General features: G+C 38.1%; 2 protein-coding genes across 2 annotated transcripts; one reads left to right on the top strand and one right to left on the bottom strand.

Annotated features, from left to right (window-relative positions):
- Positions 1 to 784: 784 nt before the first annotated feature.
- Positions 785 to 5,611, top strand: LOC103320057 (HCO3- transporter family). Its single transcript, XM_016792166.2, has 14 exons — positions 785 to 1,419; positions 1,936 to 2,044; positions 2,122 to 2,204; positions 2,395 to 2,587; positions 2,700 to 2,838; positions 2,930 to 3,095; positions 3,211 to 3,377; positions 3,497 to 3,670; positions 3,763 to 3,858; positions 3,940 to 4,062; positions 4,170 to 4,477; positions 4,569 to 4,824; positions 4,944 to 5,075; positions 5,255 to 5,611. Exons 2-14 carry the CDS (start codon positions 1,941 to 1,943, stop codon positions 5,279 to 5,281), a joined length of 1,968 nt encoding a protein of 655 aa, XP_016647652.2. The 5' UTR covers positions 785 to 1,419; positions 1,936 to 1,940; the 3' UTR covers positions 5,282 to 5,611.
- A 197-nt stretch (positions 5,612 to 5,808) lies between these two features.
- On the bottom strand, positions 5,809 to 10,850 carry LOC103320058 (potassium channel AKT1-like). Its single transcript, XM_016792165.2, has 12 exons — positions 10,401 to 10,850; positions 9,732 to 10,097; positions 9,579 to 9,636; positions 9,158 to 9,475; positions 8,458 to 8,703; positions 8,227 to 8,325; positions 8,067 to 8,099; positions 7,785 to 7,970; positions 7,490 to 7,684; positions 7,306 to 7,381; positions 6,649 to 7,224; positions 5,809 to 6,369 (listed from the first exon to the last, which is right to left on the bottom strand). The coding sequence occupies exons 1-12, from the start codon at positions 10,652 to 10,654 to the stop codon at positions 6,086 to 6,088; spliced, it is 2,691 nt and encodes an 896-aa protein (XP_016647651.1). The 5' UTR covers positions 10,655 to 10,850; the 3' UTR covers positions 5,809 to 6,085.
- Positions 10,851 to 12,163: the final 1,313 nt, after the last annotated feature.

Below are 12,163 nucleotides of genomic sequence, written 5' to 3'. Positions count from 1 at the left end.
ATTCTCTTATTGTTCTTCATTTCTTTGTTTGGGTGGTTGGTGATTACTCGACCAACATAACACTTGTTGGTGTGTTCATTCGTGACGAGACGACAGATTCTTCATTCCCATTGTCACAGTCTTAGCTAGTATTATCGATTCACTTATATTATAATATATATTTATTTTGTTAATATTGAATTCGAGATTTATGATATATTAACTATTTTGCTCACTTATATTATAACATATGTAGAAATAATATCATGTGACGGTGGTGTGATCATCACACCTAAATATTTTTCATTTATGACGAGATTCTCTGAGATGTATGCTAACTAGCTAACAAATCATTCAGTGAATATTACATGAAAACAATCCAAACTCTAGCCTTCCCCTTTCCTAAGCAAGAAGATTTTAAAATTCCTAACTTCTTGTGCTATACTAAAAATGTATGCAGATGATGGTTGAGCCATAATTTAATTATTAATATTATACTCATGTTAGAACATGTGTACTAATTTATTAATATTATGCTCGAGATTTATAAGATCATAATATATCAATCATGTCGTGTATTCATAATATAACACATGAAGTAGTAATATCACTTGACTTGATACTCACATTTAAGTGCTTTCCATTCATGACAAGATATTGACATGTATACTCGTGAACAGATCATGTCACCAACAAATGCCGCGTGGAAAAGTTTTGTCACCTTGTTAATATTACATGACAACAATCCAAACTCTGGCCTTCCCTTTTCTTTAAAAGGAAGGGTTTAGGGGTTGCAAACTTAAATAGGTAATAATTCCAGACTTTGCAATATTAAAATGTGTAGATGATGGTTGAGCCATAATTTAATTGTTGTTCAGACTTCTCTAAATAACATGAAGAATTGAAGATGATCTATCCGAGATCCGTGTACAGTACAGTACGGTACAGAAAATCCTCAAACTCAAATCCCTAGAAAATCCAATGCACGCGAAGACAGCAAAAGTACAGAACACAAAACGCTAAACATAAATATAAGTTTACAAATCATCCATGAAGGCCGTCTGCCATCCACCAATGAGGGCCCTCCACGTAAGCATGCCCCTCCCACATTAAAATCAGGCCCACTAAACCCGGGTGAGCCGATATTTAAGTACAATCCCCAGCTTCTCCCTCCACAATTCTCTCCCTCTTGTATCTGGAGAAACCAGACGGTTATTTTGAGGGTGGAGAGAGAAAAAAAAACCCAGAGAGACAAAAGAAAGCTAATAGTAAAAGAAACTTAACAGAGAGATTGAGGAGGGAGAGGGCGAGATTGTCCCTTGACACTTTAAACAGAGTCTGTGACTTCCGGCAACCCCCCTGCCGGAATAACTCACTCTTCTGGCACCGGCAACGTCCTCCATTCCTTGTTACTTATAAACCCTCTTCATCGTCGTTCCGGTGCGTGGACCCCACCATTTGTCTTCCCATGCATGCTCTGGGTTTTGCAAGTTTGAGAAAAATAAAAAATAAAACTACATTTCTTGTACTTTAACTTGATTGCATCGATTGCCCTGTGTATCATCTCTCTGAAGCAGAGCAGTGTTGGTAACAAGTTGGTTTTGGGGATTTCTGGTTTACATTGCATGTTGTTGTCGTTGTTGTTGTTGATGCTTGTGTTTGTATTATATGAAAAGTACTTAAACTATTTGAATTTTGAATCACATGCATCCCATTATTTGTACAGTCTTCTTCTTTAAAGAAAAGTATTGAAGCTTTTGGTATTCTATTTTTTGGTTTCTTTCACAGTTGTGTCATGAGGCTCTCACACACTACAGCAATATTTATTATTATATTTTTCACCTAATGGCATTCATGTGACTTGCCAAAGTTTATTGATACTCGCCAATCAAAGAAACTTGCATGTAATGCAGTGTAAATTTGGACCTAACCCTTATAGCTAATTTCTTCCACCAGCGGCAATGGACAGCATCAGAAGTCCATTCAAGGGAATAATCCACGATGTCAAAGGAAGAGCAGCGTGCTACAAGGAAGACTGGATTGGAGGACTTTGCTCTGGTGTTAGGTAAAAATCACCATGTTCTCTTTCAGGGATTCCATAACCTTGATTAGTTGATTCATAATCTTCTCCAATCGTTTCAGGATATTAGCTCCAACTTTCTACATTTTCTTTGCTTCTGCACTTCCCGTTATCACCTTTGGGGAGCAGTTGAGTAGGGATACAGGTATATCATCTGTTCCTTTTCGACTTTATCTTAAAAAGTTCAATTTTTTGGAAAGAGTAGAAGAGGTGCATGGTAACTATAGGTGATAAGAACTTAGTACCTAACGTTGTGTATCGATTTTTAGTTCTTGCTTTTTCTAGTTGTGGATTTTAATGGAGGAAGCCTGAAATTTATGTTTGTATGATGGTAGATGGAACCTTAAGCACTGTGGAAACTTTGGCTTCTACTGCTCTATGTGGTATCATTCAATCATTATTTGGTGGGCAGCCTTTGCTGGTCTTAGGAGTTGCTGAACCCACTGTCATAATGTATAATTATTTGTACACTTTCAGTAAGGGAAGACCAGAGTTGGGGACCAAACTGTTTCTAGCTTGGACTGGCTGGTATGGGAATTAATCTCATCTTTTTTCCAGATTGCCAATGTTTCCTTTGTACTATGAGTACTATGTGCCAGAAAATATATGTTAATGACTTTTGTGTTTACTTATGTTACAGGGTTTGTGTCTGGACATCCCTGTTGCTCATTCTTCTGGCAATTTTCAATGCATGTAACATCATATCCAGATTTACTAGAATTGCAGGGGAACTTTTCGGCATGTTGATCTCTGTTCTTTTTATTCAAGAGGCCATCAAGGTTTGCATAGAGTTTCTTGACAAAACTAAACAAAACAAATTTCATCAGTTCTAGTGGATTGATTTTAACCCAAGTAAATGCTCATTGGCAGGGAGTAATTTCTGAATTCAGTATTCCAAAAGCTGAAAATCCAAAGCTGGAGGAGTTTCAATTCCAGTGGCTCTACACCAATGGGTTGCTTGCTGTCATTTTCTGCTTCGGTGTCATTTCCACTTCCCTTAAGAGCAGAAAAGCAAGATCATGGTGGTATGGCACAGGTAATGAATTGAATTATTTTTTATAGTGATTTTATAATTTTATGAAATATTATTCTATTGCACCAGATCTGGTTTTGGCTATTCTTATTTGGCTCTTTTCGGGTGGCGGATACAGGGTGGCTCCGAAGTCTTATTGCAGATTATGGGGTTCCCCTAATGGTCTTGGTGTGGACAGCACTGTCTTATGTTGTACCTGGTAAAGTTCCACATGGAGTTCCTAGGAGGCTTGTTTGTCCATTTCCCTGGGACTCTGCATCACTCTACCATTGGACCGTCACCAAGGTATAATTAGTTCTCTGATGGGTAAATTGTACATTTAAGCCTTTTGCCTTTAACTGGGATCAATGGCTAATATAAAACATAATCTCTAAGCCTGTCCATTTCCCATATTTAAATTGCAGGATATGCCAAATGTCCCAGTCTTGTACATCTTTGCTGCCTTCATACCAGCTGTGATGATAGCAGGCCTGTACTTCTTTGACCACAGTGTAGCTTCTCAGCTGGCACAACAGAAGGAGTTTAATCTTCAAAAACCACCTGCTTACCACTACGATATGCTACTGCTGGGAATAATGGTATGTTTTCTGACTTTAATCTTTTTCTTCTATCTCTTGTTTTGTACTATATGTTTCTATCTAACTATGCCGCTATATTTTCATTGCTACAGACATTGATTTGTGGGTTGCTTGGGCTTCCTCCTTCAAATGGTGTTCTTCCACAGTCCCCCATGCACACTAAGAGCCTTGCTGTTCTAAGGAAGCAGGTAAGCTTAGGGTATCATATAGGATTTCTCTTGATTCGTAGTGTTATTGTCATTTGTTTACACAATAGGACCAATCTGCAGGTGATTCGAAAGAAGATGATAAAGAGTGCCCAGGAATGCATTAAACTAAAGGCAACCAACTCTGAGATGTTTGGAAGGATGGAAGCTGTGTTCATAGAAATGGACGGTGGCTCTCCTCCAAATGTAAGTGCTCAAGGCAGATAGATATATATATATATATATATATGTCACTAATCTTCCATCATTTGTGCTAGTGCATTGTCTAATCAGAGTTTAGTTTTGTCTTGCAGCCTAAGGAGTTGCAGAACTTAAGGGAGGCTGTAATGAAATCTGATGATGGGGGAGAGTTGAAGGGAAAATTTGATCCAGAGAAACACATTGATGCTCATTTGCCTGTTCGGGTTAATGAGCAAAGAGTGAGTAACCTGTTGCAGTCACTCCTTGTGGGCGGCTCAGTATTTGCAATCTTTGTAATAAAAAAGATACCTACCTCAGTTCTCTGGGGATACTTTGCCTACATGGCGATCGATAGTCTGCACGGGAATCAGTTCTGGGAGAGGATCTTGCTGCTTTTCATCAGCCCTAGCCGGCGTTACAAGTAAGTCAGTTTAACAGTGGTTTAGAAGTTTTATTAAACTTTGAATCGTAATCTTCATTCATCTTTAATTTGTGTCATTTTTCTTGGACAGAGTCTTGGAGGGTTCTCATGCTTCATTTGTGGAGTTAGTACCATTCAAGTACATTGTTGCATTTACGCTCTTCCAACTCGTATACTTTCTGATATGCTTTGGGGTGACATGGATACCTATAGCTGGAATATTGTTCCCACTGCCATTCTTCGTTCTCATAAGCATAAGGGAACATGTGCTACCCAAGTTCTTTCATCCTGCCCATCTACAAGAACTAGATTCTTGTGAGTGGGAGGAAGTTCCCGGTGCTCCACAAGTATGTCTCATTTCCTTTCATTGCTAATTAATTTGCAGAATGAATGTTTTGTTTTGGTTATTTTGATAAATGTATTTGAAGGATTTTAATTCATGGCCTATTGGACACTGTGTGAGCAGGAAAAAGTACCACCTGAACCTGGTAACGACGAGGGCACAGACTATGATGGTGAGATATTAGATGAGATGACAACAAGCAGAGGTGAACTAAAGCTTAGAACCAGCTTCAGTAGTGAAGACAGGCTCTCTCATGTAAGACTGTTAAAGAATGACCTTAATGCTTCTTTCCATATAATGACTCCTTAAAGTCAACTCTGTTTGTATATGCCAATATCCTGTATTATTAAACTTACCTCTCCAGAGATGAATAAAAAATTTGATTACAACTTATCAATCGGTTCAACGCCATATTTACATGAAATTTTGTGCAGGTGCACCCAGAAGATGGCCAAATATGATGAGACAGTGGATGCTAATCAAATTATAGATTGATTGAGATCGAAGCTTGTGCTTTTCATGATGAGACAAATGATGGTTAAGCTCCTCAGCAGAGGATTGTTGAAGGTCAAGGATGCCTAGCTTGAAAAAGATAAGTTATGGATAGAGCAAAGCACATACAGAAAGTTTTTTTTTTTTTTAAGGCAAAATTAAGGGACAAGGAGTAGAGAAGAGGGGATAACAAAGGGTGTAAATTTTTTTTTCTTCTTTTTGATGGAAGCCAAAGGGTGTACTAAAATTTTCACTTCTATTGGTTTTCCATTTTACAAATCTTAGTAGTTAAACCACAATTCCAGATTAGGTTCTTATCATTTACTATGGTTTTCTTCTTTTTCTTTTTGGCATTCCCTTAGCTTTTGCAGTGTGTTCGAGTTAAACTGAACCTGGTTAGAAGCTCGATACTTTATGGATTTACGGTTTACCTGATACAAGGTTTGGACCCCAAAAAAAAAAAAAAAACCTTATACAAGGTTTGATTTGTATGCACACTAAATTAGGATTTTCTAAGGAATCCTTTACATTTGCATGTCTTTGATTTGAAAGTTGAGAGGTTTTTTTGTCTTTTTTCCAAAAGTGAAAGTTTTTTTATGGCTAAAACCTAAATTTACTAATTATATATCAACTTTTGTTACAAAATTATAACAGAAATGTGCCTACCTAAGAAACGACATCCAGAAAAAAATTATGAATATTACTCTAGGAGATGACAGTTATAAGCATGTCATCTGCTAAAACCTCCATCCCATTTCTGGCCTTTTGCATCATCAAATCCCAGCATCACCAACAACAAGAAGATGGTCACCATCTCTAACAAGCTGTATATCTTCAATTTCAGCTCCTTCTTTGGTTAAAATTTTGGTGGGACTAAAATGAAATTTTTTGGCACCAATGTCAAGTAGTTCTTGAAGGGACTCTGGCAGAAGCACAAGCTTTGCAGCAGTTTCACCTTTTTCCGGGCAGCTAAGAATCACTCTGGCCGGATAGCTTATCTTACTTAGGGTACTGGGAAAAATGCCTGAAGATGTAGCAAAGTCTTTCTCTCTCTCACCTGCATGTTTTGAAATTAACCTTGTCAAAACTTGGACACAATGAAATCAAAGTTCTTAATTGCTTTTCCTTTGTACCATTAACTCTCAGTCTCAAAATTTCATCACCAAGTGTTCCAAAAGTTCAAGGGTCAGTAAAAGGCTGCTACTTCTAGTAGGTCGAGTACTAATGCACTCATGCATTCACGTACATGGTGAGAGAGTTTGCAAAGAGAAGAAAAATGGAATTTATAACTTCATCCTCCAAAGAAATTACAGAGAAAAGTGAGATATATGTGTACCTGTATTGGCAGCTGACATGATCCCAAAAAGCGAATTACGGAAGTTTTTAGCTCTTCTCCAAGTATTTTCCGCTGATGATATTTCAGAGCTGGATGGCCTACTATCCCGGGCATAGGGAGGTAAGGCGGGCTCACTCCGGAACTTCCCATGGTGTGGTAGCACAGGATCTTTTGCCATTGAAACAATAGTTGGTTTCTTAATCTCTGATTTCTTCTGAAACAATTCTATTATTTCTTCATGTCCCTGATGCTCTGCCAAACCCCTAGGATTCCATCCGTAGCTATCCGGCTTGTCAGCATCTGCTCCTTTTTCTAAGAGGAACTTAACTATCTCAACATTTCCTTCACATACTGCTGTGTGAAGTGCTGTAGTCCCATTGCTCTTGGGCAGCGTTACATCACCTCCATGTTTGGCTATGTCTTTAAGAAGCTGTAAGTTGTTTTGTTCAACAGCAGCACAAGCAAAACTACCCACATTGCCAGAAGTTATATCTGCTCCATTGTCTAAAAGAAGTTTGATCAAAGATTCATGTTTCCCTGATATTGCTTCCCACAGAGGAACATTTCCTTCCGAATCTGCATGCAAAGTAATGAACACTTAAATCCAGGCTAAAATTGATGCATGGCAGATTGTCAGCCATCAGAAAATTTCCTTACCTTGAGTGTTAGGATCTGCTCCAAATTCTAAAAGTAAGAGTGCGCAGTGCTCGCTTCCATTTGATGCTGCAATATGCTGTTGAAAGACAAAAGAAAAGGCATACAGAATAAGCCCCAAGTCTCACATGCAAAGGCCATATGGGACGAGTGTACGTGTGCAGATATAAAGATAGGATATGAGCACCATAGCTGTTCTTCCATTATCATCCATCTCATTTGGATCTGAACCCCGCCTGAGCAAATGGTGCAGCAACAAATCATCACCCCTCTTTGCAGCAAAGCATAAACTAAGAGGCAAATCCATTCTACCCCGAGCCAGCATGTGCTCTATGTCCGCCAAGATTCCTTGCATCAAGGGATCCTCTATTTCTTTCAAATACTGCATCAACAACATGCATAAGAGACAGCAAACAACCAAAAGATTTTCTTCCTGATAATAAAGAATAACAAACAATGATCAATGTAAGAAATTTACATACCTGAAGAAAATTGTTCATGATAATTGTTCCATCTCCAACGTTTGCCTGAACAATATTTAAGAAAGCTGTACGGTTCAAACGCAGAAGCTGACAGAGTCCTTTCGTACGAACTGTGACCATTTGAGGCCTGTAGCAAATCACGCCAATCTCACCAACAACGTCTCCTGTCTTTGCTTCACGAACAACCTGCAGTCATTGCACAACAAGTTCATCACTAGTAAGAAAACACCAATGTTAAGTTTTGCAAGACACCTGAACAAAGATTTATATTATTAAACTTGCCGGTTCTGCTCCATTCCTTTGCAAAATTAGTTCCTGTTAGCAAGTAACAAGAATCAGAAGATATTTTGACTGAATAAAAAGACAAAATGAAAGAAAAGGAAAAAGGTGGCCTGTGATTCAAGTGCCAAAGAGTGTGAATAGCTTAGTTTCTTATTCTTACCACAGCGCCAGTGACTACTATATACAAGTCAGTGGGTGCTTCATTCTGCAAAATTACATCTTCTTTTGGAGGAAAATACTCAGCCTTCATCTCGGAGACCTTAACCAAAGACATGGAAGTAAAACGAAGTGTATTACGTACATGTAAGATTACAGGAAACACAGGAAAAAAGCTTTATGATGTATCCAAGCACCACCAACAAATATGAATTACTGAAAGCTTAAGAAGTACCAGTTGGAAAAGCAAGTCTCTTGATACCCCCTGGAACAAGTAGACACTGTCAACAAGTGGATAGAAGAGATAGTGTGAAATACTTGATCTAATGGCTTTAGGGAGTGCATCAAGAGTCTCTTGCTGCTGCAGCCCTTCTGAATTAGTTCTGTACTTCAAACACAAATGAGCAAGCATCTGCTCATGCAGGCGATCAGGTATTTGGTTTCGTTGCGCAAAACTTGTGGCAGCTTGAATAGTATCTCTCTGGGTCCAGACAAGCAAGTCCAAGATAATGGGAAATGAAAAGGGATGTATGTTAGCCAGAACTTGAAAAGTGCTATACTTGTGAATCTGTCAGGACAATGTAGTTTATTTCTATATTTCCTAAGTAACAATTTACGAACTTTAGTAGTCAAAAGTATAATGTTAGTGCAAATACAAAAACTAATGTTAGTGCAAATACAAAAACTTTTTCATTTTGGTTCAACCAAACCATGTCCTGGTAGGGGATAGCTTCTTTCCTATAGCTCATGCAGAAGAAATTGAACTCTGACAAGTATTTTGTTATGAAACACGATAAATAGCTTTTGTACATAAAACAGAATAACTTCAGATGATTAAGAATTCACTTGTCCAATTTTGAGCCGTCAAGAAACCCACAGTCTACTGGATAACAGAAGAGTGTCAAACCAAACAAAGGTAAGAAAGAATGACGTACAAATTGTCTAGTTCGAGCAGTCCCATGGACAATCAAGTTAGTCATGTTTCCAATCAAGTAAGCTTGCAGCCCAAGATTAAAGAGCATATAGAAGATATCAAATATCATCTCCTGTGAATTTACAGGATGCAAATCACCATAGCCAGTAGTTGTAAGGGTGATTATGGACCAGTACATTGAGGTCACATACCGATCCCACAAACTGATATCATGAAAGTTATCTGTGATAAGCCCAAGCCATGTCCTTCTTGGGTTACGATTATGTGCAGCAAGAAAATAGAAAAAGCAACCGGCACAATGAACTGTAAGGAGAGTAACCTACAAGCACAACAAAAGCCCGATGATCATGAGAAACATCAGTAATACAAAATCACACCTGTATTTCATAAAAATGACTAGATATTAGTCAAAAGACACTCACGAAGATAAGCTTTAAGTATCGAACCCAGAAGTAGCTATAGTTCCTGTCTTTTTCCAATCTAGAGTCCCAAGAAAAAAGCAAAAGAATGTGAGATCAGTTCCTGCAACATGCATAGATGAAGACGCTATAAACCAGCATTTCCATAAGTAGTACCTGGCAAACATTGCACTGACTCTTCGGAGACGCCATAGACGAAGGATATTGAAGTATCCATAGGTCTCAAGAGGAGGAGGCAAAACACTCTGAGCAAGTTCTGAAGGGATTGTGGAGATGATGTCAAAAGCCAACCAGGTTTTGGCATATCTCAGAGCAATTAGCTTGGGATTGTCAATGAGGAGATACGAAGTCTTATCAAGGTAGGTCACAAAGAATGTCAAAATAATGTCAATGGCAAAAAATCCATTTACAACATTATCAGTAATGGCCAGGGGTCCTTTTGCTTTGTCCAGAAATCCAAATTCAAAAGGGCACACCCAGGCCGTGTAGAAAACCAGGCATACCAGAAATGACTGCCAAAGTCTGCAAAATTAAGACCCAAAATGTAAACTTTATTAATGCAAGAATTTCAAAAACAAAATGTCACACTCAAATTGATACATAAAATCCATCAAGACACAGCATAAAAACCCCATGGACGATTGAAAACATCATAAAAGAATAACCAAACTGGGCCATAAAACTTCTAGTTTTTCGTGATCTCATGCATTGTACAAATCAAATCAAATCAACCCATTTGAACACAGACATTGACATGCAAAACCAACAAGAAAATTTTGAAACTTGAATTGAGAGAGAGAGAGAGAGAGAGAGAGAGAGTCTCACTTGTAATGAGAATGAAAGGGAGTGATAATGAAACGACGTAGCTTATGTCTGGGACGGTTTCTAGAAGTGGCACCAAGAGAAGGCAAAATGCCATCGTTAATGCTATACTGGCTGGTCTGGCTTCCTTCATCCCTTGACATTTGCTCTGTCGTCTCTTTCTCTCTAATGCCATGCCCACACATGGCCATTGATATCGACATTGGCATCAAACCCTTCATCTTTACAACACCTTCACTGTGATCACAAGTCATCATCTTCCTCCTTTGCCTCTGAACTCTGCCCAACTATTCCTCTGTTTCTCTCTCTCCAACGTAATCCATAGTTAATCTCTCTCCTTGGTTTCACCAAAAAAAAAAAAAGAGAGAAACAAAGGAAGCTGTGCGCTCTCTTTGTTTTCTCTTTTCTCTTTTCCTCGTACGTAGACAAGCAATTTGTTTTTCTTATGAAAGATTGGTTTTTGAGGACGAATTTAAACTAACCGAACCAAGGAGCAGTGCCTGAGTGTGTCACTCGTAAAAACAGTGTTGAATTCAATCTTAACAAACCTACACGTTTCTTTGTCCTTATCTACGCAACTGACGCTTCCATTGGGTTCAAACTTGACAACCAAACAATCAATTTTTTCAGGAACACAATATGATTGACACATTGGCCTACATGTGGCAAACATGCACCTAGAAAAAAATATTACGTTCTATTGGGAAAAAAAAGGGTTAAATTGTTGTTAAAATTTCATGCATTTTGTGTTCGTTTGCAGATAAACAGCGAGGACAAATTTGTTACAATAAACTACATACAAATGTCAAATGTGAGTTAGGCCGTGTCCAGCCCCTTGCATCTGAGTTCGAATTTCATTATCCGAATGTACTAATGTAAAAAGGGATAAACAACCCTTAAATGTAGGAGCTGAATTGTGAAATAAGGCTGAGTCAGAAATATTGATGCATTGGATCCTTGCTTCCTTATATTCACGTTTTGATATAACATGAGAGAGAGAGAGAGAGAGAGAGAGAGAGAGAGAGAGAGAGAGAGAGCAATGGTTAATAAGAGCAATGAGAATCTGAATTTTAGACCAATGCAAGAATGGGATATAATATTTAGTGTCATGTTCAACTTTCTTTTTTGTTCAAAGCATTATCACCCCGTAAATTTGAGCCCACCAATTTGTCTTTGCCTTTGGACAAGTTCTCTAGCTTAGCTTTAGTTACCTTCAGCCCTACATGAGCCACCCATGCATCGAATATAAAGTGTATAAATATGAACGATCTGAAATAAGAAATTTGGGTTTGAATTCAGTTCAAAATGCATGTTACTCGTTGGGATTTTATCAGATATGAATATAACTAACATATAATTTGATTATCTTAAAGAACGGTTGATTCCAAGTGCTGAAGAGAGAACACATGGAGGAGAAGAGATTCTAATTTCTAAACAAGTGGTGGGTTTGAAAGCGGAGAACGTGAAATTATTTTAGTGGGTGGGGAGGGTTTGAAAAAGGAAAAAAAAACATTACTTTGATGTTTAAACACTTGAATAATATAATATGGAAGCCGGAGCCTAGCCTATTGGAAAATGCTCTTCATTTTGTAAATCAGTGTTCTCAAGTTGAACGCCCATGACACATTGGCAGTGTGTGTGAGAAAACTTCATCCCTCTCTTAACTTTGGAAAGAAAAAAAAATTAAAATGGAAATATAAAATAACTTTATTTTTAACATAAACATAGCACCGGCAAGAGATTTGTAGCTCAAGTGGTTGAGATTT

The sequence above is a fragment of the Prunus mume genome, linkage group LG2, assembly GCF_029339155.1.
Source record: "Prunus mume cultivar Tortuosa linkage group LG2, ASM2933915v1, whole genome shotgun sequence".
Lineage (NCBI taxonomy): Eukaryota > Viridiplantae > Streptophyta > Magnoliopsida > Rosales > Rosaceae > Prunus > Prunus mume.
The sequence above is the reverse complement of the archived record's forward strand: the minus strand, read 5'-3'. Positions and strand labels throughout refer to the sequence as shown.

What these genes read in the sequence shown, in the direction of transcription:
- LOC103320057 (XM_016792166.2), top strand. Translation starts at nt 1,941, where the DNA reads ATGGACAGCATCAGAAGTCCATTCAAGGGAATAATCCACGATGTCAAA. An exon ending in GGACTTTGCTCTGGTGTTAG is followed by an intron (nt 2,045 to 2,121) that starts GTAAAAATCACC and finishes CAATCGTTTCAG; the next exon opens with GATATTAGCTCCAACTTTCT. An exon ending in GTGAAGACAGGCTCTCTCAT is followed by an intron (nt 5,076 to 5,254) that starts GTAAGACTGTTA and finishes AATTTTGTGCAG; the next exon opens with GTGCACCCAGAAGATGGCCA.
- LOC103320058 (XM_016792165.2), bottom strand. Translation starts at nt 10,654, where the DNA reads ATGATGACTTGTGATCACAGTGAAGGTGTTGTAAAGATGAAGGGTTTG. An exon ending in GAGACTTGCTTTTCCAACTG is followed by an intron (nt 8,326 to 8,457) that starts GTACTTCTTAAG and finishes TCTTTGGTTAAG; the next exon opens with GTCTCCGAGATGAAGGCTGA. An exon ending in TCATGAACAATTTTCTTCAG is followed by an intron (nt 7,685 to 7,784) that starts GTATGTAAATTT and finishes TTGTTGATGCAG; the next exon opens with TATTTGAAAGAAATAGAGGA.